We start from the raw sequence: 24,695 nt of genomic DNA, 5'->3' as shown, positions 1-24,695 counted from the left end.
ACATCCTCTGACCAGAGACTGGACTGATGGCCACCTCTTACTGAGAAAACACCTGTGGCAAGACACACACACATTTCCTTACCTGGTCACTTTGAAGATTCTCAAGAGGCGCACACACCGGAACACAGAGATTCCCAGAGGGGACATGATTTCCAGTTCCACTAAGATGGTCTCAGTAATTCCGCCACACACCACAAAGCAATCAAACCGGTTGAAGAGAGAGACAAAATATGCCTGGAGACCTAAGCTGTACATTTTTACCAGCATCTCACAGGTGAACAGAGCCAGGAGGACTTTGTTAGCGATATCTGGAAAGACAGAAGGCACGCATCCTCAAGACCTCGTGTGAGAGAGGCTCCATCCAGCTCCTCTTCTCCTGGTACCTCCTTCCCATCAGTCCCCATAGGAAACACACCAATGCTTTCTCTTTTATTATACACGACAAAAATATGGCATTAATGATAGTCTGTTCTCTGCTGAGTTCTGGTAGTGGCACTGCTACTAACTAGATGTGCAAATATGGAATAGTTATTTGATTCTCTGGGCCTCAGTTTCACTGATTATAAAACGGATAGAGGCAGCTTATCACACAATCTCTAGAGCTCTCTTGCACTAAAAATTCATGATTCTGCATGAATTTTTAAAATGTGGGTTTCAATATGGATGTTTTTTCCCTTTCCATGGCACCCAAACATGAAACCTGTCTAGTCTGGTTTATGTCACTGATATCAGAAGTGCGCCTACCAATGTCATTTTTAACAGCAGGAAATACTGCTAAGCAGGCTTAAGAGGTAGAGGAAACAGATGTAAGGGAGGATTTCTTAAGATCTCAAAACTGTCAAGCTCAGACTGGGCTGGCTTTGGGGATGACCTTCAACTCCCCAACCCCGATTTCTGGACGTTTGAAGGAGGAAAACCAAAAGCATTTGCCAAAAATAAAGCTTCCGATAGATAAAATTAAGCTTTCAATAAAATAAATAAAATTAAATTAAAATAAAGCTTCCAAAAGGGGCAGGGAGAAGGTCCTTCCAACTCCAAGATTCCTGGATCCTAGGCTGTCTCAGTGCTAGGACAAGGAGATGCTCAGCATGAATCAGCTCCAAGGTACTATGGGATTGCCTGCGTTTGGACTGTTTTTCCAAAATAGCCCTCAGTAGATACAATACTTCATTACTAATACTAAATTGTTTAGTATTATTATTGATCAGATAATACTAATAGCCTTTAGCCACAAGAATCTCTAACTTGGAACAAAAAGAGCACAGCTTCCACTCATACCTTGAATCTGCGTCAACCAGTCTGGCTGATTGTAGTGCTCAGAGGAAATGGTTAATGTGTTGAGAAACACCAGGACAATAACCAGCCAATAAAACGTGACAGACTTCACGGCAGCTCTACATCTTCTGCGATTGAATCGGTTCCAGCGACGCCAGCGTCGGCTGAAAGATAAGCAAACATTACTCCCAATATGACAGATACGGCATCTGCAAGTCCAATAAACCTCGTGGACAAAGAATCTGGCTTTCGCTCTAGAGGTTCAGATTGGGTTGGGGGTTCAGGAAGAAAAAAAAAGTGAAAAAATGGCATAAAAATTAGCAGACCTCATAATATAAATATTGGTCTTAACATACAACTTTTAAAAGTATAATCTTGACTTGATTATGCTTGGTTTCCCTTTTGTGGTTATAAATAACTTCAGGATCTGTCATATATAGTCATCAAATGAGTAAGAAAATCTAGATATTCATAGATCCACATGTAGATGCATCACCGCACCTGAACACATATGCAGTTCATAAACCCAGATGGTGTGTGGATCTATTGGTATGGGTGCAGACAGCCACTTACTACATACACTGCTCACAGCCTCTCAATCATCATACAGAATTTATCAAGCAACCAAGTTCTCCAAAATCATAGTTTTCTTTTTAGGGAAGCTTTAAATTCTTTCATAAATCTTTGGGGTTCCTCTGGAACCTGGTGGTTGTCAAAGCCAAGGAGGACATGAGTCTTAATACTGAGTCATCAGGTGCCCTTTCTAACTAGTGATGCTCAAAATAAACCTTTAGAAAAAGAGCCAATATTGAGTTGTGTTTTCATAAAAATAAAATGAGCTGAGCCAAACAGACAAAGTAGCATGCCCTCCACCCACCTTCAGTTCCCTGTTTGTAATTAGGGAAAATATTCTCTCCCTTAACCTGTCTCTTTCCAGAAAATATTATCTGCCACAAGGGGGTAGTTGGTGAAGTGTACCATGGACTACTGCTCAGTGACCTGGATTCCAGGGAAGAATCAGCTCAGTGACAAAGTCCCTGCTCTGTGGGCCAAGTTGCCTCACTGACAGGGATGGGGACACTTCCTCTAGGGTCCTGACTAAAGAGGAATATTCACCTTCAAGAGGCAGCGCTGGCTGACTCAGCTGGATTATGACATTTAAAAAACGTGACCCAGGAAGTGAGCAAAGGAGGAACTGTGCCCACTCCTTACCAAGACCTGAGTCAAGCAAGGTGTTTTTGTTATTGCTCCCAATGTGCAGTTTCTAGTTAAAGAAACACAACAGCCCTCACAGAAAAAGTACCAAGGACACACGACTCTACCCATGCACAGCTGGGATTCTCCTGAGATATGTAATTCAGCACACGTAAGCAAGGTAGCCTGAAAAGACTCAGCCTTGATGGGTCCATCCTGTGCTATGGTGACAGGGAACAAGGATGTCCCACATCTAGGAGACCTGGAAACCTGTAACATCTACATCTTGCCCCTCACTGGGCTCTGAACACCTTGGTGGCCTTGCATGTCCTCTCAGACCAGAGTTCCTGAGCACTATGTGCCCGGTGCTGGGTAGATGAAAATGAAGAAGGCATTGTCCCTGGAAAGCACTCAGGGTTGAAGTAAATGACAATTACAAATCCATGCCAAGTGCTAGTCTCAGACAGAATACTGGTCAGGAGAAGGGAGATACAATTGTCTGTTGGAGAAGTCAGGAAGGAATCTTCTGAAAAGCAGAGATTTGGGTTGGATCTTTGGATGAATGAGAATAATGCCGAAAGCAGGTAGAAGGGCAATTCACCCAGAGGAGACTGCATTTAAGGGGTAGAAACAATGGCACCTTTAAAAACTGAGAACAGGGGCTGGGGTTGTGTGAGGCTCATACGTGTGAGGCACTGGGTTCGATCCTCAGCACCACATAAAAATAAATAAACAAAATAAAGGTATTGTGTCCATCTACAACTAAAAAATATGTATATTAAAAAAAAAAACCCTGAGAACATTCCAGCGTTCTACAAATGGGGAATATGGGAGGTTTGTCACAAATTGAGGCAGAAGGTGAGCCAGGAGCCAAATGATGAAGGCCTTTCTATGCCCTGTAATAACAGAGAACCATGAAAGAGCTTTTTCTTTTTTTCCCTTAAAGTCAGGTTTGAGATGTAATCTCCATATAGTAAGGCTTACTCTTTTTAGGTACACAGAGTAAAGAAGTGACAATCTCCATCCCCAAAAAAGTTCCTTCACAGCTTTGAGCAGTCAATTCCACCGACCTTATTCCTTGCCTGATGACTATGATCTGGTTTCTGTCACCAGCATTTTGTTTCATCCATAATGTCATATAAAGAGTCAGCCTTTGTGTAGCCTTTTGAGACCAGCTTCTCTCACACAGGGAAAGAAAAATGCTTTAGAGATTCATCCATGTTGTTACGTGTATCATTTTTTTTCTTCTTGTTGCTAAGCAGTATTATACCATATGGACACACCTCCATTTGTCTACCCACTCACCATTTGATGGACATTTGGGTTACTTCCAGTTTAGAGTAATTATGAATAAAGCAGCTATAAACATTTATGTAAACTCTTTTGAGTAGGCATATATCATCATTTCTCTTATATAAATACCTTATAAGTAGAATTGTTAGGTCAGCAAAAAGAGAAACTACTAAATCACTAAATTTGGGGGGTGTGGGGTGGGCATACTGGTAATTGAAACCAGGGCTTTGTACATGTTAGACAGCACTCTACCACTGAACTGTAACCACAGGCTGTCATTAAAAAGAGAGAGAGAAAGAGCTGTCATTCAACATGACCACCAATATTATACAGAAATACCCATCAATCAGCATCCTTGTCAGAATGTGGTATTGTTAGACATTTAAATCTGACCCACTCTTACATACATGTAGTGGTCTCTAATTGTGATTTTAATATTCCTTTTTTCCAATGATTGATGGACATTTCATCCACATCTCTTTTTGGTGACACGCCAATAAAACTTTCTGCCATTTTTTATTGAGTTGTTTTCTTGTTATGGACACTATTGCTTATTATCTTTACATTAATCATTTATGTACAGATTTATCATATATGATTTGCATATGTTTTGCAAACATTTTTATCCAAGTTTTCAGTTTGTCTTTATTTATTAAGAAAACAATAAAGGTAGAAGTTTTGGGCCAGGCACAGTGGCATATGCCCGTAATCCAGCAACTCAGGAGGATCACAAGTTCTGGGCCAGCCTCAGTAACTTAGCTACACCCTGTCTCAAAAATGTTTTAAAAAGGCCTTGGAATGTACCTCAGTGGAAGAGTGCCTCTAAGTTCAATCCCCAGCTCCACATACACGCTCACAGAAGCAGAAGTTTTAATATTTATGAGGACCAATTTATCAAATTTTCCTGTTATAGATCCTACATTATTACATCTTAAGAAATCTTTGCCTAACCCAAAGTCATAAAGAATTTTCTCCTGCTTTCTTCTAGAATTTTTATAGTTTCAGGTTTGTATCTAGTTCTATGTATACTGCACACAGCAGAAAGATGTTTTTAATTGAAAAATAACACTTATATGAAAAAGTACACAAATATCAGGCATATAATTCAATGATCGCTATCAACTGAACACGTATCCTGCATCCAGATCAAGAAATGGAATATCACTAGTATCTTACAAGACTTCCTGAATGCTCTTCTGTGGAAAGCTTTTGTGTATTGGGGGGGGGGTCTAGTTGAAAAGTAACAAGAAACATCTCTTAGAGACATGACTGAAGTATTGATTGGGAGGCAAAAATCTGTCCATTATTGTGTCCCATTGGTTTGTAGCAGTTGTTCCTGCTATACCGCTCCCCAAGGCAGGTCTGTGATGTGTAATGGACTGACTGAAATTCAGTATCAATGTCAACACCCATGGAGTAAAATTCAAGTGTAGAGCAATTCCATGTAAAAGTCAGAATTTAAAACACATAGTATAACATCAAAACCAATGCACAGGCCAATGGCGGGGGGCGGAAAAGCAGAATGAAGATACTGACCTGAGTTTGGATTTTGAGATGGCTTGGCTGAAAGAAAAGACAAAGGTGTTAAGATTCCCACTTGAAAGACGTGAACACATGCTCCCTTATTGCTTCAGCAGTGATATGGTAAAAAGCCATGCATGTAAGCCTGGATTTAGCACCCCTGGTAGCCACAACAGGTCAGCTGGGTTAAGAGTAGAGCAGAAATCGAGGTGCTACCAGTGCCAGGCAGGCAGGTTGAGCACCCTCAAAGACCCCAGGCAAGAGAAGACTCTTAGCTGAATTCCCTGAGAAGACATGGCAACAGGCATTGACCTCAGGTGTCCTTCTCTTGCCACTCCAAGCTGAGGCTAGCAAGCCTCTAAGGCCTGTAGCCCAGCCCCTCATCTCAACAACAGAATTCGTGGGAAAAGGAGCAACAGACAAGGGGTCGTAGCTCTGTTATTCACAACTGGGTGAACACGGGAGCAGCATGCCTTTTTGAGCCTCACTGTTCTCTTCTGTAAAATGGGAGAAGAAACAAACCCATTCCCTGCCTATTTCACAATGTCATAGGGAGGGCAGAGCAGAACAGAGGCCAAAAAAAAAAAAAATCACTTCATGAACCGTTGCATACACTGCCATAATATCACTTTCATGAAACTCTGCCAAGAACAAGACTAAGTTCTCTTATAGACAAGACCTAAAGGACACTAACAGGAAGCAAACAAGACAAAACAGCACAGGGTTCCCCAAAGCAGGTAGTTTTTGGCCCATTCCGCAATGCCAGACCCCACCCTTCCTGCTGCTGCAGCCCAAATCATCTAGAAGGAAGCCAGTGGGTGTTATGGGATGGCTTCCTCCATGGTTAGGAGAGGGTGGTGCAGGCTTCCCAAAACAGGTGCCACCAGCAGAGGAGAGCAGGGTTTCCTCATCTGGTCACTAGGCATGAGGTTGGGAAGGCCCCATGCATGAAGAAAAATTTTTAAAAGGTGGCACTTTCTAGTCAGCAACTGCCATTCAAGCTCTTCCTCCAAAGCACAGATGCCAAACCCAATGGGAAGGAGAATTCAGCCTTTACCCCCACCGCCGGCACCCAGAGGGCCCCGTCTTGGCTGTGCCTCTTCTTTTCCACCAGCACCTAATGAACACAGCAGGTGGCCGGGTTAACTGGCACAGTCCCCAGCTCCACCTCAGCAGGAACTGCTTCTTACTTAGGAAGAGGACTGTGGACTGCTGGGCACCCCAGTGGACCTGGCACAAGAGGAAGGGCGCTGAGGGGCCAGAGGGAGCCCACCGCCCTCCTGTACCTAAGGCCATGGCCCTGGGACTCCACTGCAATCTGGGGTGCTCCTCAACATTAGCTTCTTTAAGATCCATGAGGGCTAGGAGGGAGAGCAGCCTCCACACTCACCAGAGACTTCCACAGCAGCCCTGGGTCTCGCCTTCACCACTTACGTTCTCGGTGTTCACGGATTCGGTCTCACTGGTGGGCATGCTGGCTGTGGGGAGAAGAGGAGGCTTAGACAGTGCACTGGGGATGCTGTGTTGCTGGGAGCAGGCCAAAGGCAAACCCTCAGGAACTGGAGAGGAGAGCAAGAAGGGCCCTTTTAGGCTTGGCCAGCAAAGGCAGTGCTGAAGGCTGGGCCTGTCCACTGCACAGAGCCTGTGCTTTCAAGAGTCTAAGAGGCCACTCTGTCAACCCACAGTCTTGCCAAGAAAGGAAACAAAGGCCAAAATGAGTTCTTCCCAGGCTGGGAGGGACCTGACACCAGCTTACTCGCCTGATCTCCAGATCACACTGCAAAGCCATCCTGACATCTCGGTTATTGATACATCTCTCCTGGCCCAACAGGAGTACCATAGAACATTTGTGATTAAACCTAATACTTCATAAATAAATTATTCTCAACATGCTGAAGGTGAAGAGCTATTAAGGATGGAAAAGGTGTGAAGGAACCACACACAAAATCTTCTTTAAAAGTTGAGAGCTCAGCCAGGTGCAATGATGCATGCATCTACTGAGGCTGAGGCAAGTTCAACCTGGGCAACTTAAGAAGAGCCTGTCTCAAATAACGAAGGGCTGGGGATGTAGCTCGGTAGTAAAGCATAGCTAGGTTCAACGGCAAATATTTAAAAAAAAAAAAAAAGAGCTCTACTTCTTAATTGATCTGCTATCGAAGTTCTGCTAAACTTGTGAAGTCAGTATGCAGAAGGTTCTCTCCAAATAAGTTGGCACTAGAATACCAAGGAGAACCTGGAGCTAGATGAAGGGGAAGGAGAGGTGTTTTGGCAAACAGTGAGCAAAGCAGACTTTGATTTCAGTGTCACTGAGGTCTCTAAGCCCCATAAGCCTATCTTTTCCATGGCAGGCTTCTAAAAAGTGGCAGAAATGTGGAAATGCACCCACTATTGTCCGGAGGTCCAGGGATTCCCTTCCCCACCTCAGCCACCAGCTGGCACATGGGCATCTTTTCTCATCCACTTGATTCAACTCTACAGACATCACAAGCACATGATGGAGCCAAGGCAGTAAAGGAAGTGTGGGGACACAGAGAACTAAACCCAGCTGGAGGAGAGGTAGGGAGGGGCAGCCTCCCAACAGATTTCCATTAACTGTGAAAAGAGCTCCCTGGGGGGGTCTCCACAACAAGTTCTGGAGTAAAGAATGACTAACACAGCATATGAAAGGAGTTGCCAAAGATCAAAACATAGGAGAATTTCCCAAACACGTGTACTTTTTTCCCCTCTAATGCAGAGTTCTACATTGAAGTGACAGGTTTTTTTTGTAGTTATTTTTAGTTATACATGATAGTAGAATGTATTTTGACATGTTATACATACATGGAGTATAATTTCCCATTCTTGTGGTTGTACATGGTGTGGAGTTACACTGGTCGTGTATTCATTTATAAACATAGGAAAGCTATGTCCTATTTATTCTACTATTTTTCCTATTCCCATTACCCTCCATTCCCTTTTGTCTAATCCAGTGATTCCTCTCTCTCACAACATTCTGCCATTATGTGTTAGCATCCCCATAGTACAGAGAACATATGGCCTTCAGTTTTTTGGAATTAACTTATTTCACTAAGCATTATAGTCTCCAATTACATCCATTTACTGGCAAATACCATAATTTCATTCTTCTTTATGGCTGAGTAACATTCCATTGTGTATAAATACCACATTTTATTTATCCATTCATCTGTTGAAGAGCACCTAGGTTGGTTCCATAGCTTGACTGTTGTGAATTGAGCTGCTGTAAACATTGATGTGGCTCCTTCACTACAGTATGCTGATTTTAAGTCCTTTGAGTATATGCTGAGGAGTAGGATAACTGGGTCAAATGGTGATTCTATTCTAAGTTTTCTGAGGTATCTCCTTAGAAAACTGCTTTTTTCTAAGTGTGGTTGCACCAATTTGCAGTCCCGCCAGCAATGCATGAGTGTACCCTTTCTCCCACATCCTCACCAATAGAAAAACCAGAGATAGTAGGAACATACCTCAACATTGTAAAATCTATCTATGCTAAACCCACAGACAACATCATTCTAAATGGAGAAAAATTGAAAGCATCCCCTCAAAAAACTGGAGCTAGACAGGGATGCCCTCTTTCACCACTTCTTTCCAGCATAGTTCTTGAAACTCTAGCCAGAGCAATTAGACAGAAGAAAGAAATTAAATGGATATAAATAGGAAAAGTTTTTGTTGTTGTTGTTGTTGTTTTTTTTTTTTTTTTTTTAAATAGACCTTACAATGTCAATAGGAAAGCCTTCCCCCTTTGGGCAGATGACTTAATAAGGATGCCTGAAACTTCATCCGCAAAAACTGGAAGTGAGGGGAAGAAACAGGGTCAACTACTCTGCCCATGAGGCTGCATAGTGCTGACTCGGTTCTGGCAAGAAATGTTAAAAAGTGAAATACAAGGATGAAGTGGGATCTGATTCAAAGACCCAGAGGTCTGAGCAGCAGTCTTCTGAGGGTCCCAAAGGAGATCCCTGGTCTCTTTCCTTTTGTGAGCACCCAAGATACTGAACTTGCCTCTGTGGAAACCTTAATGGCCCTGTCCAGGCACTTTTAGGCACAGGATTCAGAAGCAAAAGCCAAATGAACAGATTTATAGACTCGTATTATACTGCTGGTACTCTCCTTCCTTAAGTTGAAAGAAACTAACTACAAACCTTTGATTCACTCTTTCACTACTCCATGGGGAGGAGGAGGAAAAAAAAGAAACAGAAAGGAGAAAATCGAAGAATCTCACCATCCAATCATAGAAAACTCTTGAACAAAAACTTCATTACTACAAACACCACACACACAGCTCCCAGACTTCCCTCCCCAGGACTGTTTCATGCTCTGACTTCTACAGAGGATCAGAGGACTGTAAAGTACATGAAGCTGGCTGGCAGTTGTCCTTTTCTCTGACAATGTTGCTCTATCTCTGAAGAAAATCCCAGCAGGAGACCCTTTTCATATCCAACCAGGAGTCAGCTCTTTGTGAAAAGTGGTTATTTCAATGACTAAGGGGGACCCGGAGGTTGAGGGCAGCACAATACACTGGCAGGGAATGACAGGCTCTGGGTCTGCCTGCCTCCCTCGTGGCATCCTGCCTCTCTTCAGGCTTCAGTTTCCCGTCTATAAAGTATGATGCTATCTCCATACTCTAAAGGATTATTTCCATCTCTGTTCGGTATCTCCTGGTTCTGATATCAATCACACTGGAACATGAGTCATTATTTCCCAGTGGGTAAATATCTAAGCAGACTAAATCCTCGGGCGTTTTTCACCCTCTGGGGCTGTGGCTCACATTGATATGGCCATCATCATTGTGTTTGATCCCTAAGCTTCATTTTTCAAATGATCTAATTGAAACAGATAATTTTTTTACCGCCTTTGGGAAGCGGGATGGAGGTTCATTTTGCATTTCTGGCTGTATGCCAATTACTAGCCTATGAAACTTTCTATCTGGTCTCCAGACTGAGTGAAGAGAATAAGTAACCCCTGACTCTCCAAACACAACACAGTGAGGCTGTGAGTTGTCCAGGCTGCACTCAGGGTGAGGAGAGTCCTCCCACTCTCCAAGCAGATTCTGTCCTCGGGTACAGAGAGAAAGGGGCCTGACAGCAGGCGCACAAATTGGCCATATCTAAGTTTAACCCCACATTTGTGGCTTGATTTCTGAGCCTCCAATTCCTCATTTATAAATCAGAGAGTACCTATCTATCTCATGGACTGTAGGCATAACTGAATGGGGGGAGGCATGACGAGAACCAGGTCCCCAGCACTGAGTAATCACAAGTGTTCACTCAGATGATCATCTCAGAAAAGCTCTCCTGGAGCTCCCTGCAAGCAAAGTGACCACTCTGACCACGGCCATCACTGCACAGAAGCATCTAATACAAACATTTTTCCATCTGAATCAGCTTTGGCCACCACTCTTGGTTTACATATTTTGTCTTAAAATGAGTCATTGTCTAACTCAGCCTGTTGTAGGAACAGCAACTTCTCCTGTTATAATTATTTCACACCTACAGAGCCAGGGGCATATAATAAATAAATCTATTCCAGAATGTTGTTGTCAGAGTTAGAGGAGGAGTGGAAGGGGAAAGAGGAGCCCATGGGTAGTGCTACCTCATTTGGTTCTGGAACCAGAGCTTTGATCTGGTGCCTCAATTTGGACGGAGGAACCAAGCTTGGACTGGGGCCCTGGCAGTCTTATGATTGGCTCCAGCCTCTGGATTCCTAACACAGAACAGACAGGGAAGTTCCATTTGTGAAGTATTGAATAAATCAGGCCCAGTGGTAAACCAAAGACCTTGTTTGTACATTAAAACACTTTACCCTTCACTTGTACTGGGCATTCGCTTTTTAACATTAATAAACTAACATGAGTTTTGCTTCATTTCACCCCAACAGGATTTCATTTGCATATTTAAAAATAGGGAGGAAAGAATCACAGACTGTTCATGCTGCAAGGGGCTTCTGAGAGCACAGGAGATGAGCTCTGTGGTTTCACAGACTACGGAAATGACCAAATTGCCTCAGGACACATAGCTAGCTTAGTTCTGAGAGAGACTTCCTGATTTCTATCCAAGAGAACATCCCAGAGACTAGGGACGTACAAATAGCAAGCTATACTGGTGATTATTAGGAGTTTATGCAAATCAAAACATAGAATTATAAAAATACATATAAATAAACCCACAGGCAAATTCCTGAAACAGATGCTCTTGTACTAGTTGCAAAAGCATTATGACTGTCCCATGGAGATGAATATTATGCCCTCTCCAGCAGAGATTCTGTGTTAATTTCTGGTTAGGCCTCAAGCCCCCCCTCCTATTCCCAGTCACCAACAATGGTCAGGCTCTCCAAGAGAAGTACACCAGGGCCATATGAGTCGGGGGAAGCTGCAAGTCCTCCAGGGAACTTGAGAGCAGTGTTGGGGAAGTTTTTTTCTTTCTATAAACTAAAAAACTCTTTTCAGTGACTCTGGGTGAACCAAGCATTAGGACAAGCCTGACATCTGTAACGGGGTGCTGGCATGCACTGCTATTTGCTTGCTGAAAGTCTGGGGAAGACTGTGCTCTGTAATCTGTTCTAAGCCTTGGGATCCTGGACAGAGTTCCAGGGTACACCCTGAGGCTTAGAGTGTGGGCACACTGAGGAGGATCCTAGGGGCTGCTGTGGGTGAGGAGCTGGTGCCAGACAGCAGCCAGCACATCCTAGACTGTAGGCATGTTCTCAAGGTCTATGTGGCATGAGCAGCTGGGGCCAGGTTCCTCTTGAAGCACTCTGTAGCTGTGGGTTACATGTGTCTCTAAGATCATATGCTGGGCCTGGATGTCATTGTGTGCACTGTCACAGGGAAATACATTCTCAGGCTAGCATAACAACATTTTCACCAGTGTACAGAGATTTCTCCACCTCTCAACCAAATCTTCCTGGCTTGTGAATTCAGAAAGCAAATCCTCGTGCATGCGCACGCACGCGCGCGCGCACACACACACACACACACACACACAGAGAGAGAGAGAGAGAGAGAGAGAGAGAGAGACTGAGACTTTGAGACTGTTTGGATCCAAGCATGCAGCCTCAAAACGATATTCACCATTAACAGGAATATCAAATTTTCAGACCAACTTCCTTCTATGATGCTGGCTAATGAGGTCAAAGACTCTAGAAGAGATATCAAGAAAGCTTGGAGTGTGTTGTCAGGTGACAGAGGGAAAGTGCCTTTTCACCTGTGCTTAGTTACCTATCTGTAGAATGAGCTGCAAGACAATATCAGCTCTAAGATCTGTCTACCTCTGTAGTTCCCTGGAGTGTGTTAGAGAAAAGGACTTGCAGCTTCCCCAGACTCATATAGCCCTGGTGTACTTCTCTTGGAGGGTCTGACCCTTGCTGGTGACTGGGAATAGGAGGGGGGCTTGAGGAGGTCTTTCCATACCCTAATGAGGCCTAATCACTCACCAGAAATTAACACAGAATCTCTGCTATAAAATTACTTGAAAGCAGAAGTACCCATGAGTTGTCTGGTGTTGCTACCAGCAACTGGGGGTTTCTCTTGTATTCCCTCAGCTCTGCAAAACAACAAGGCACAAAGAGACAAGAAGTACTGTGAAGCCACTGCCCATTACCCTCAGGAGGGGAGCAGGAGTCCTGCAACCTGCCCAGGAAAAACAGACTCCAAGTCCCCTCCAGCCAAATGCCCCAGGGAATGGAGCACAGCACAGAAAGGAGCAGCTCCCAGAGGACTCTGTCCTACCCATGAGGCCCGGGAGCCTCTAGTCGTGGCAGCCCAGTGGGAAGGCTTGTCACATGACAAACAGCCCAGGGCTTCCTAGCCTCCTTTTGTAACCTGCCACAGCAGAAGCCTCAGTCACCGATGTCCTGAGCTTCTGAGCCCCACTCATCTGTTCTCCCCTGCAAAACAGGCTGTCTTGCACACTAAGGGATTTCTTTTAGCATTTCCTCCTAAAGCCTAACTTTCCCTTCAGAGAAAGGGTGAGACTGGATAACTGAGTGGTGGCAAGTTTGGGTTGTCTTCTCAGGAGGCAGAATTTGAGGCCAAGATCTTACGTTTTCATCTTATTTTCATGACAAGCATGAATGGTACCATAATGTAACATGGACTCAGATATCCCCTGAAGGTATTTTCAGAGGCTGGTGGTGACACACAGCTGACATAGAGTAACAGACTTTCATTGCTAAAGGCAGTCAGACTCTTGGAGAAAGTGGGTCAAGGCCAGACCAAGGTTTCCATGTCTAAATCAAGAATTGTATCTAGACAAAAACTCTTTTTGCATGACAGTAACCAGGGCAGCACAACAGCCATTCGAGGGTCCCTGCTCCATTGTTACCAGCAGGATCAGGGTCCAATCAGTAGAAGTCTGTCCCCACCCAAAATACAGTTAGTTTCCTGAAAATATTAGTCTGCTTCCTCTCCCTGAAGATCTCAGGAAACTAATAGAGATGCTACAGGAATCCTTAAAAAGTCACAAGATCTAATTTAAGCCTTCCCTCGGGAGGGTGAGCCCAAGGACTGGTTTCTTCTCTTCTGGGAACAGGAACCACTCATCTCATTTTTTTGGTAACCAACCCAGGGCTATATTCTAAGTTAGTCTTTAAAGACATTTTCCTTAAGTCCAAGACAGTATCTCCTGCTTAGTTAAAGCCAATCTTCCTTACAGAGCCCCTCAGGAACTACAGCAAGCCTGCCTCCTGTACAGATGCCCCATGAAAACACTACAGCAGAGATAGCCAGTCCCATGGCCACCCTTAACTCACTGTTCTGCCCCAATCGAAGTTCCTCCTCCTCCTCCTCCTCTTAGGGCCAAAATGCCTTGAATGTCTTCTGACAATTCCTTCATCCCCTTCCTCTTTCAGGCCTTCTGAAGAGACTAGGACTCTAACATAGCCCTTATGACACAATCCATGGGTTATTCCAGTCCACTTCCCTTAATCTCTGAGCTCAGCAGTTCCACAGGTGGCAGAGACTAATACACACACACATACACACAAACACACACACACACACACCAAAAAAAAAAAAAAAAAAAACACCAGTGTAACGTGTCCTTCTGTTCCCCAAGCAGCTGGCTTTGTGCCCCTGCAGTCTGAATCTTCTCAAGCATTCTTCTTTCCAACCAGGGTCCCAAGTGGAAGCTCTTGATTGCAATTGCCAGTTGCTCAGGTAAAGCTTTGCACCGCTGTCCAACCATAGTGGTGACCTGGGCAGAGCAGGGCAGGGAGCCAGCTGCTGGCATAAATGCCTGCATAGTGATGGTCCTGACTGTTTAGCCCAGGGTTTCTGATGAGGGGTATGGTCAACATTGTTTTAGGACATTGCCTGAAATGTAGTTGTTTTGCACACAAACCTATTCTCACTTGCAAAGGCAAGTACCCAAAAATCTTTGCATCTATTTTTAACTTCACTCTTGAAGCTGCCACCACTATTTTAGCATGGTCCTGGGTAAAACAGTCAGAGATTAGAAGACCAAGAAGCCACTTGAAATATGCAGCCTGGAAAAACAAAATCAATCAAATAATATTATTGGAATTTCTAAACAGTTTAAACTTTAAGACATTATTTGTGGAAAAGTGTTTGAAAAATCTGTCTTCCAGTCTAAGAATATTCATGAGAAATCAAATTTTCTGAGTTCATTCAGCTGCTTCTTTATAAGATATAGTTCAAATAGAAAGAAAACTTCAATGCCATCTTGGTCAGGACACACATTTTAAGGAAAGACAAGAAGAAAATGAAATGACCAAGTTTCAAAGAAATCAAGCAATTACAATATAGGCATCTGCCAAACACACCGCAAGGCACATGCAGTTCACACAATGCCTATGTGCAGGGAAAAGGTACCAGAGAATGTTGGACAGCTCAATCTCAGTAATTTACCGTGATCTTTAGCCCTGCGTTGGCGAAAGCAGCAAAACTTCCTTTTCTTCTTATCCTCTTTTAGCAAGTCGGCCACTGTGACCCCTTCAGGTTGAACACAGGCAATTTCATTACCATACAGCAGAGGGCAGCAGGAGCAATGCAAACAAGGGGCATGCAGCCAGTCCCACGCCAGCCCAGGGGCGGCCTCACAAGAGACACTGGCCTCTGATGCGCACCTGACACCTCCCTCCTCCTACACAGAAATCTATAGTTCAGGACCTGAAGGGACAGGGGCAGTGTACCTGCTATAGTTGCTATACAAACACTTGTCTTTAAGAACCTATTCTAAATACACACACACAAAAAAACCCATTTTAGACAAAGGCTTCTCATGTTTGGCCTCCTATCTAAGAAGACCATTAGGGAAGGGGCACTTCAAGGGAAGGTCGGTAACCTGAGTACTGGGCAGCAGTAGAATTCCAACTAAGCCTTGCTATGGGGAATGGGACAGATGGAAATGAAAAAGGTGGGTGCTAGATTCTGACAGCCTAGGTCTAATCCCAGACCTCCCACTTACTGCCTGCTAATTTTGCTAATCCTTAGTTTCCTCACCTGTAAAATATTAATAGCAGTTTGACATCTTATATTTCATGAGGCTGTTTTAAAAAGCAAATGGTAGATAAGGTAACATGAGCAAAATGTTTGACTTTCGCAAGCTGTGGCCAACTCTATAATTATCATTTCTCCTACAACTCTCCCATGGCCACTAGATCCCAAGAAAAATGATTCTGAGAACTCTAAACTCTTCCAATTGTTTCTTCCATGAGCACACCAAATTGTCCAATCTTTAAAGTAGAGGCCATGTGCTCCAGGGAGGGAAACTATAGAGATAATTCTGGACACCAGGAGCCAGTAAGGGTGAAGGGAGACAGGCATACACTACTGGTAGGCAGAGCACACTTCTAAAATGGGCATCCTCACTAAAAAAAACCCTTTCTCCTAACCCACATCCCACAAGAACATAGGTATGAGTGTATATGCACAGGAGCATGCGCACATGGGAGTTAATAGTAATTAGCATGTAGACTGTGCCTGAATTTGGGTTCAAACCCCAGCTCAGCCACTTGACAGCCATGTGTCCTTATAGAGCTACTTAACTTCTTGGTGCCTCAGTTTCCTCATCTGTAAAGTTCCTATCTCAGAGTTGGGTGAGAAATAAGAATCCTGCGCCCGTGACCCTTCAAACAGTATCTGACACATAGGAAGCACCTGGTAAATGATAGTTATTATTCCACGCCCTTTCCTGCAACAAATAACAGTGCTCATATGTGTGACAAATGTTATGCTTGATGCCAGCCACACAACGGAGAGCTGAGACACACCTTACACCTGCCCCCATGGAGTCCAGGGTCTTGTGACTGAGAGACATTAATCAGACCATCACACAAATAAACTCCAAACGGCAACTCTGATCACTGCATAAAGTAGAAGTCACATGCTGTTGAATACATAGTTCTTATAATGTTCAATTCTTATAATGGCAATTAATTGGAAATTAGCCAAAATCTTGCTTTAAAAACATGGAAAGATGTCTATGGAACACAATTCAGGGAAAAAGACCTGTGCTTGGCATCTTGTGGCCAAAACTGTCGGCATAGAGTCTATGCCAATTCCTACCTTCTTATGTGAAGAAAGCCATGTGTGAAAGAAGAGGCCCCCGACTGCTAAGCCTGGCTCCCTCCAAGGAGAAGGAAGAAAGAATTTTATTACTTAATATGCATTGCTATTATATGAGTTCTTTTCAGGGGGAAAAATATTACTTTAGTAATTAAAACGTTAAAAATAAACAAAAGCAACCTTGACTCCACGGGGACTCCACACACCTGGCTGGAGAGCAGCTCCTCCACCTCTCCAGGTGGGACCCTGAGCCCTAAGCTCACCTCCCACCAGCTCCCACAAGGCTTAAGGCAATGGAAGAAGAGGAGGTGCCTTTATAAATCATTACTACTTTATACCACCTCAGTGGAGATGGTGTGCCAGGGCAGAAGGCCATGCCCAACACCAGCTAGTGGAAACAGTGTCCGGCTGCCGGGTCCTCCTCGGTCAGCCTTCCAAGTCCCACTGTTGGCTTCCTCACCAGTGAGGGCAGGTGACCAACTTGGATATATGTTTATCACATGTTTCTCTGCCACTGTTTGCGTTCAGTATTTTCAATTCTGGACTTGAGTCCTTAGATCGTTTGTGACAAAAGCAGTTTTATGAATCAAAAATTTTAAACACAATCTTTTAAAAAAGGACTAGGAAACTGCTATTCCTTGTGCTTGCAAAGAGCTTGCCATCCCTAGGTCTCATACCCACAAATGAAGAACACACTGTAGGAAAAGGTATCTGGGTACCAACAGGCAAAAGGCAGGCAACTAGGGCCACTTTGTACCAAGTCCTGGGACTGGCAGATGCCAGTGGGCGGCAGCAGGGGACACACTCAGAGCCTCTAGGACCATAGAGAAAGCAGCAGATGAACAGGCACGCCTTGTGGGCAGTGAGAGCTTCGGGTATCCCATCCTTTCTTTGGACATCAAGTATTGTTAATGTTCTTACAATATGTTGTTGGGGGAGGTGTTGCGGGGGGTAGTGTTAGAATTTTAGAATGAGCTCTTTAAAATGATTTCATTATTTTAATGCTATTTTTTTTAAAGACTAATCACTGAAAATGAGAAGAGTTTAAAATAGAATTTGAGGCTTCCAGATTTTAATGGCCCTAGAAAAACTCCATTGTTAACTCAGAAGCAGCTGCGTATATCTAAAAAATCACTGTGTGATTTGGCAGAGTTTCTTAAGAAACTTGAAGCTCAGCAAAAAGTTAAATAAATTATCCTTGAAAATTCCCCAAATACTCAGGGACCAATTTCCAAGGGAATTTTTGTCCACTCAATTAATTGTGTAGCACTAGCTCTCTTAATAGCAAATTTACAGAATTGGCATTTTTAATAGTCCAAGAATGCATAAAATAGAGCTCCTTGTCACTAGAGTCATCAGAAAGCTCAGTTAAGGACCTAATTGCCTCTCTTTTCCTCTCAAGTAAGTCCTTGGGTCTGTGGGATAGTCAGTCACTGATACATTCATGACAGAGGAGTTCCCAGTCTAAGCTACACATGCAACCCTCCAGGGAGCTTAAAATACAAGAGCCACCCCTGACTCCTGTCCCAGAATGAAGCAGAGGCCTAGGGTGAAATGTGGCACCAGGAAGGCTCCAGCTCCCCCAGGTGATCGTAATATACGGCCAGAGATGGACACCACAGATGCAGCAAGTGACATTCAGCAGAACAGGGAGGAGATAATGCAAGCACTTCTCTGAGTACTCAATTTGACTATCTGTTCCCTGATAGTAAGCACTGAAAAACTGGGAATGGATTTCAAGAGCCAGAAAGCTGTGCTACCATATCTCAGAAGTGACCAAGTCAGTAGGTTTGTGTTCTCTCAATACTTCAGAACCGTATAGCTTCTGAAGAAAAGTTTGGAGCAGCAGGTCCTTAAAAGGGTCCTCACCCTAAGGTTGCTTAGAGGTCTAGTAGAATCTTCAAGAATATTCAGCTAGGCCAAACTTTCCTCAAGTCTGATGACAAGAGCAGCAGCAAGTTCGGCCACAGTTATTTCAACACCTGCTTGTTACTGAACATCGAATTCTCTTAATGGTGCTTTGGGTAGATATCTTTAGCTCCTTGCAACCAAGAAAATGGCACTCCAAGATGTTGGGTAATTTTCCTATCACTGAAGTCCAAATCCCATGTCATAAAACTCAGCCAGTTCCAGAGAAAGGGCCTTAAAATGCCTTGCAGCCCAAGTCTTTGCCTCTTATAAGTGCACAGTTATCTGTTGTGAGTGACTCCTTTGCTCAGCTAGGCTGAGGCTCAGCTACCAGGAAGGCTTCTTCTCACACTGTCACAGAATTCCTCAAAATATCTGGGAGGAAACTGCCCAACTCATATCTAAGACCCAGTTGAAAAAGACCGTCAGCCAAAGCAACATCTTAAACCAGCAGGAAGTCAGGAAGCCCAGGCAGTGTACTGTCCCTCTTCCCAGAGATAACACAGGAGCAAGACTGGGGAGCATGACACATGAGGGTGGATCTCACACACCTAAGGAGGGTGCTGACACCAAAACACCCTTGTTTCTATTGCCTGATAGCCAGGGACCAGGTATACGCAAGGGTTAGGGCCAAAACTAACCCTTGCCCCCTGCGTTTTTCTGGCTGTGATAGAAAGAAAGCAGCTGGCAAGCCTGGGGGGCCCCAGGGAAACCCCACCAGCACTGACTTCCTCAGAAATCCTGAGGTAATGAGTTCTATAATCAGGGAGGCTCCCCTTCTTCCTCATCAGGAGACGTGGTGCCCTCAAGTCAGTTAGATCTCAACACGCTTCCCTCAGCCTAGGATTTGTGCATTTCAAACCCTCATTACCGAGGCTCTGGCAAACTGACAACTCGGGAAAGCATCACACACCATGAGCCTCACTCTGCAGGAAACCCCAGCACCTGGGAAAGAGAGCTCACCAAAGAACAAGGGTGCGCCAAAGAAATATTTGCAATTCTAGATCAAACATTAAGCTAATCGTTTTGAGTCACACATCACTGTGCACAGCAGAAACCATAGTTCTGATGTTCTGCAGACACACTGAAGCTTCATGGGCTTGTAAGACCCAGTTCTGGTTAATTCTGAAGATCTGCAACTTTCCAAGGACTTAGTAATACTATCAATGAAAGAAACAAAGTAATGCACTGAAGGGCTTTGAATATTTTTTATTTTCCACGCCTTCTTTGTCTCATTTCCTTAGCTTGAACCGCCCCCACCCCACTCCACCTCACCTTCTACAGCTAAAGGATGTATATCCCTCAGGGCTCAGTGAGGATGCTACCTCTTCCCTGCATTTCCACCCACCCACCCACTCATGCCAGCCAGCATCACTGAGCCTTCTGGATTTGTACAGCAGACTGCTGCTGCTCCTTGATTATGGTGACAACTTCTACCCTTAGTACTGTAATAAGTCACTGCCTTCTCTATCTTCCCTCCAATGGTAACTTCTCTGAAAGGCAAAGGCATTGGTTTGGTCATCCCACAGGTAGGTTCTTTACAGACAGTGGCAGGAAATACTTGGCTCAGATAAAATTGTGAACCCTCAGGATTACCAGAAGACAAGACCTCAGAAAACAGATCAAGACACTGACCATGAAAATGACTCCACCACAACTGACATTAACTGCACTAAAATCTAGATCGCTAGTTCTAGGGGAGCAATAAAGAGATGACAGGCATCAGCACCTGGGATGGCCTCACTTGGCTCCCCATGGGATATACCTAAACTAGCAAAGAAAGGTGCTCTTCAGAGAAGAGGGACAGCACTTTCTCTGGGGTGGATGAAGCAGGTGGCTGCTGGGCCTCCCCACATCAGGATCCAAGCCACAGTCTATAAATGAAGAGAAGGCCGAGTAGGCATCCCCAGGCTTCGCCTGGACAGCTTGTTGCCAGCAATACTGCAGGTACAAGGGCCACAGGGTTCAATTTGGCTCAGTAACTCACAGAACTGTGCTGAAGATATGCCCACACTCTTCTGTATCTAATCACCTAGTAGACACATCACTGAATTTGGAACTCAAATGTTCATTTATCCACTCTAATCTGGTATTCAACAAACACAATCAGCTCTATAAATCCTCCCAGTCTCCTGGAAGCCATTTCCTAATCCTCAAGGACTGAAGCCCTGGCTTCTTCCTGCATCTGAGTAGATGCAGAGAGGTGAGCAGAGAAGGTGACCTGCACTCTACTAACCCCCCAGTCAGCACATAGGTTTTAGTCAGTAGTAGGAACCCAGGATAATACCAAACCCTCTCTGAGAGCATAGACTCACAGAGTCCCAGACTAGAAGAAGCATAAATGCTATCTCAGTCAAGAGTCCTTTCAGCCAGGGTATCCACGTGCTGCTGCCTACAGAAGATGCACAAATCTGCCTCTCCTACTCTTCCCACTGGCTCACCCTGACCTTCATACCCTCTGTGCTCTAGCCCAAGAGCCCATCCCACCCTCCCTGAGCCTGGCTGCTGCTCACCTTTTGTTGTTCCCTTGAGTCAGTACTGAACAGTCATTCCTCAGATCGATCCATCCTTCAAGGCCTGGGTCAAATGTTCCGGCCCTATGTTAGATCCTCCTCCTAGTTCCTGCAGTACATCTGTCTCCTTGAGTACCCTGGGGCTCTGGCTCCTTCCACTACATTTATTTGTAAGCAGGCCTTCCCTTTCTAGAAAGGGAACAAACTACGACCCCAAGAGGCTCATCTCAGTAGCATCTTAGCATCTTTTACAAAAGGTAGAACTGAACTCAGTTTCCTATGCCTCTCAATGGACATGTACCTTTGAAATGTGTTCTCAGTCCTTACTTTCAACTACTCTGGATTTGAAACAAATCACAAGCAGTGTAGTCAAACCACTGTTGGATTTCAATTTTTACCTTCACCAGAGCACAAATGGAAGAGCAAGAGCATGTCTGTGAGAAAAGTGTATAGCAAAGGAGACACTGTGGTTGACAATGGCAATTAATTCCAGTGGTTGACTGGCTATCGGGCCTTGCATCCTGTAGAAATCACTTCAGAGCACCTAGTGTCTCAGTGTGGGATTCCAGGCAGGTGGACTGTGAAACAGGCCTTTTAACAACTGCCTGGCACAATGAACTGCCCGATGTCAGCATTCAGCTTTGTACAGATAGTACAGGTGGGGAGCCACTCCAGGTAACATGAGAGTCAAGGGGTACCCTGCTCTTCAAATCCTTGTCCAGTGATACTGCTCACTCTCAGGCGAGAAAAGCCATGTTCAGTGCAGACCCTGATCCATGCCCATGCAGAAATGGACTCACGAAATTTCTGAGGCCCATAGAATAAGTGTTTGATCCTCTTCAACTACAAAGCCACCTTACTAAACACACATCTAAACCCCAAACTCAGGCAGAAACCCAAAGCTGACACAAACACATTTCTTCCCTCTATGATTTGTGCAGGCAGAGGGGACAGCATGGCTGGGAGGAGACCATCCCGCGTGCAGACAGGTCAGAGGCAGGGAGGGCCTGCTGCGGGTGACTGAAGGGCACGTCAGGTTGGTCCGGCTGGGAGCAAGAAAGGCAACACCTACTATTTCGTTTGCCTTCCTCTCCACCCTCCTCTTCATTCTCAGGATCGATGTCTTCTGCCTGGGTGATCCAATCCAAGTAGCCCTTGAGATCCTCCTCCAGTTGCTGTTTCTCCCGGAGTTTCTGGAAATCTCCCCGTGCTTTAGCCTTCTCTCTTTCCTTTGAGAATTCTCTGAGGGAGCCAAAGAGAACAAGCACCCGTCAGGACATCCTTGGGGACCTACGTCATGAGCTGTCTGCCCCGCTGCACAATGGCCTTGTGGCAGGACACACAGTGCTGAGCACAGCCACATGAGCACAGCAATGGAGCCACACACGTGTACAGGACAGAAGACAGTGTCTCCCTAAGCAAGACTGTGAGGGTCAGAGTAGCAGAGACCACACCGACACACATGCATCATTTGTTATTCAGGATGACAGTGATCCTAAGGAACCCAGGCCAGAAGCACCATGTGCTGTTATGGCAGACCTCTGACACTCCCCACCAGGGGCCTCACCTCAGAGATGACCTCCTTCCCCACAGCCTCCTGATACCTGGCATTGCACTTCAAAGAGAAGGGACCCCAGTAGGCCAAGCTGAGGCCAAAGACAGTACCTGGTTTAGGCTTCTTCAATATTTTTGGACAAAACTTTGCATTTATAATGTGTGCTGACCCTCTATCCCAATCAAGAGCCCTGCCAGGGAAGCAGCCCTTCCCCACAAACCACAGGAGGCTCCCATCCCTACCACCTGCAGCTTCAGGCCAGAACAGTGAACAGGGTTCCAGGCAGACCTAACTCGCAGCCTAGTTCTCCATTCCCAGGCAGGAACTCAAGTACTAGTAAAGCACTATTTATTCTTAACCCCTGATTCTCACCATAATCTTTCCTTAAAAGTTTTCCCCATAGGAGTCGAAGAGGTAATACAATTTGTTGCCCATTTATGGGAACACCTGACCTGGAAAGTCTTTGGCAGGTGTGCCAATGTTCCAAGTGTTTGCTGTTTACTCTGCCTTCTGTATCTGAAACCCTGTATCTACATATGTACATAAAACTCCACACTTGCTCAGGCAAGTCAGAGCAAGGTGGACAATTACCAATTTTTTATAAACAAGGAATCATCTGCATTTCCAACCGTGAGTTGTTACAGGCGCCAAAATATGTAAGTTAATGGAATTTAATTGTATTTACAGTTAAAAAGCTGCTAGGAGAGCAGGTGAGGTTTCTGCACACAGATCCCAAGTTTCTGCACACAGATCCCAAGATTCTGACACAGTTACTGCCGCCTTCCTACCCACTTGCCTTCCAATTCAAAGTCGGCACATTTCCCTTTCAGGGACTTGCTAAGTGACAAAAGGGAACGTGACTTGCTTTCATTAAGCTAAACCCCTATTCTCTCTCTCTCTCCATACCCTTGCCTCAAACACTAATTCCTCAAGAGGCTGAACAGACACTTGAACACCCAGTGACACACATACTTCAGATAAGAAACTAGAATCTTCGCCAAGGTGCCACCCTCTCCCCACAATGAGAAAGGATCCCACTCACCCCACCATTTGGACCTCCGAACCTATCCCTGGCCCTGATAGGGCTGCTCCATCTCCACTCTACCCTCTGGGCAGTGAGGAAGAAAGCAAGGCTGTGGGCATCCTGCAGTCAGCTCACAGATGGCTGGCACCAGGCAGGGGCTGAGAAGGTGAGCAGATTGTACTCTGACCTCCCCACCCAAAGGCACTCCATCCCAGAGAGGACATCTTTTCATCTCAAAAAGGAAGATATTTGGAGGGCAATGTCTTATTGCTCACACAAACTATACACCAGAGAATGGTCTGGGGTTTCTAGACTTCCTGGGCTTCTCAAGATATATGAAATGCATAACTCGGCTCTGGCTGAGCTCACCCAAAGACTCTGAAATTCAAAATGTCATATTCAAGCCAAACTCACATCCTGAGGCAACAGCAGGAAGACTGGGAATGTCATGTGTCCACAGGACAATTCATTATATAATCTGTTTTAAGAATTTAAGAAATTCATTGTGAAGAGCAGGTATGCCCTCAATTCTGTCATTTATCAAAAAGTATCCCAGCACAAATCTTTTTCATGTTTTGATTCTGGACTTAGTATACTAAATGGGGAGGATTATATATACAAGTAGGGTATTCTTATTTTGGATTCACAGCTGATCTGAATTCTTGGAAAAAATGACAAAGATAGTGGAAGAATTACCCTGTAAGGCTTGAAGACTTTATAAAATGAAATTTTGCTTCGCTGTCATATTTTATGTACTTGTTTATATTAGAACTATAAAAATCCTTCTCTAATAAGCTGCATCACTGTTGCATATTCTAGGCTGTTAAGTGAACATGAGTAAAACCCTACTAGCTACTAAAATTCCTGAGA

At 44.6% G+C, this 24,695-nt stretch overlaps 1 protein-coding gene across 3 annotated transcripts in view; it reads right to left on the bottom strand.

Annotated features, from left to right (window-relative positions):
- The window catches only part of Cacna1d (calcium voltage-gated channel subunit alpha1 D), a 312,883-nt gene that overhangs the window by 80,940 nt on the left and 207,248 nt on the right, over positions 1–24,695 (bottom strand). For 2 of the 3 annotated variants that reach the window (XM_027947780.3, XM_027947782.3), the window contains exons 9-13: positions 22,319–22,488; positions 6,674–6,761; positions 5,299–5,325; positions 1,279–1,439; positions 83–308 (exon numbers count right to left, since the gene is read on the bottom strand). In XM_027947780.3, coding sequence (XP_027803581.2) covers positions 83–308; positions 1,279–1,439; positions 5,299–5,325; positions 6,674–6,761; positions 22,319–22,488 — 672 coding nt within the window. Of the gene's footprint in view, positions 1–82; positions 309–1,278; positions 1,440–5,298; positions 5,326–6,340; positions 6,401–6,673; positions 6,762–22,318; positions 22,489–24,695 lie in introns of all 3 variants that reach the window. The other variant, XM_027947777.3, reaches the window with a different exon arrangement.

This window comes from Marmota flaviventris, chromosome 1 (assembly GCF_047511675.1).
Source record: "Marmota flaviventris isolate mMarFla1 chromosome 1, mMarFla1.hap1, whole genome shotgun sequence".
Lineage (NCBI taxonomy): Eukaryota > Metazoa > Chordata > Mammalia > Rodentia > Sciuridae > Marmota > Marmota flaviventris.
Note: the sequence above shows the minus strand (reverse complement) of the source record. Positions and strands in the feature narration are given on the sequence as shown.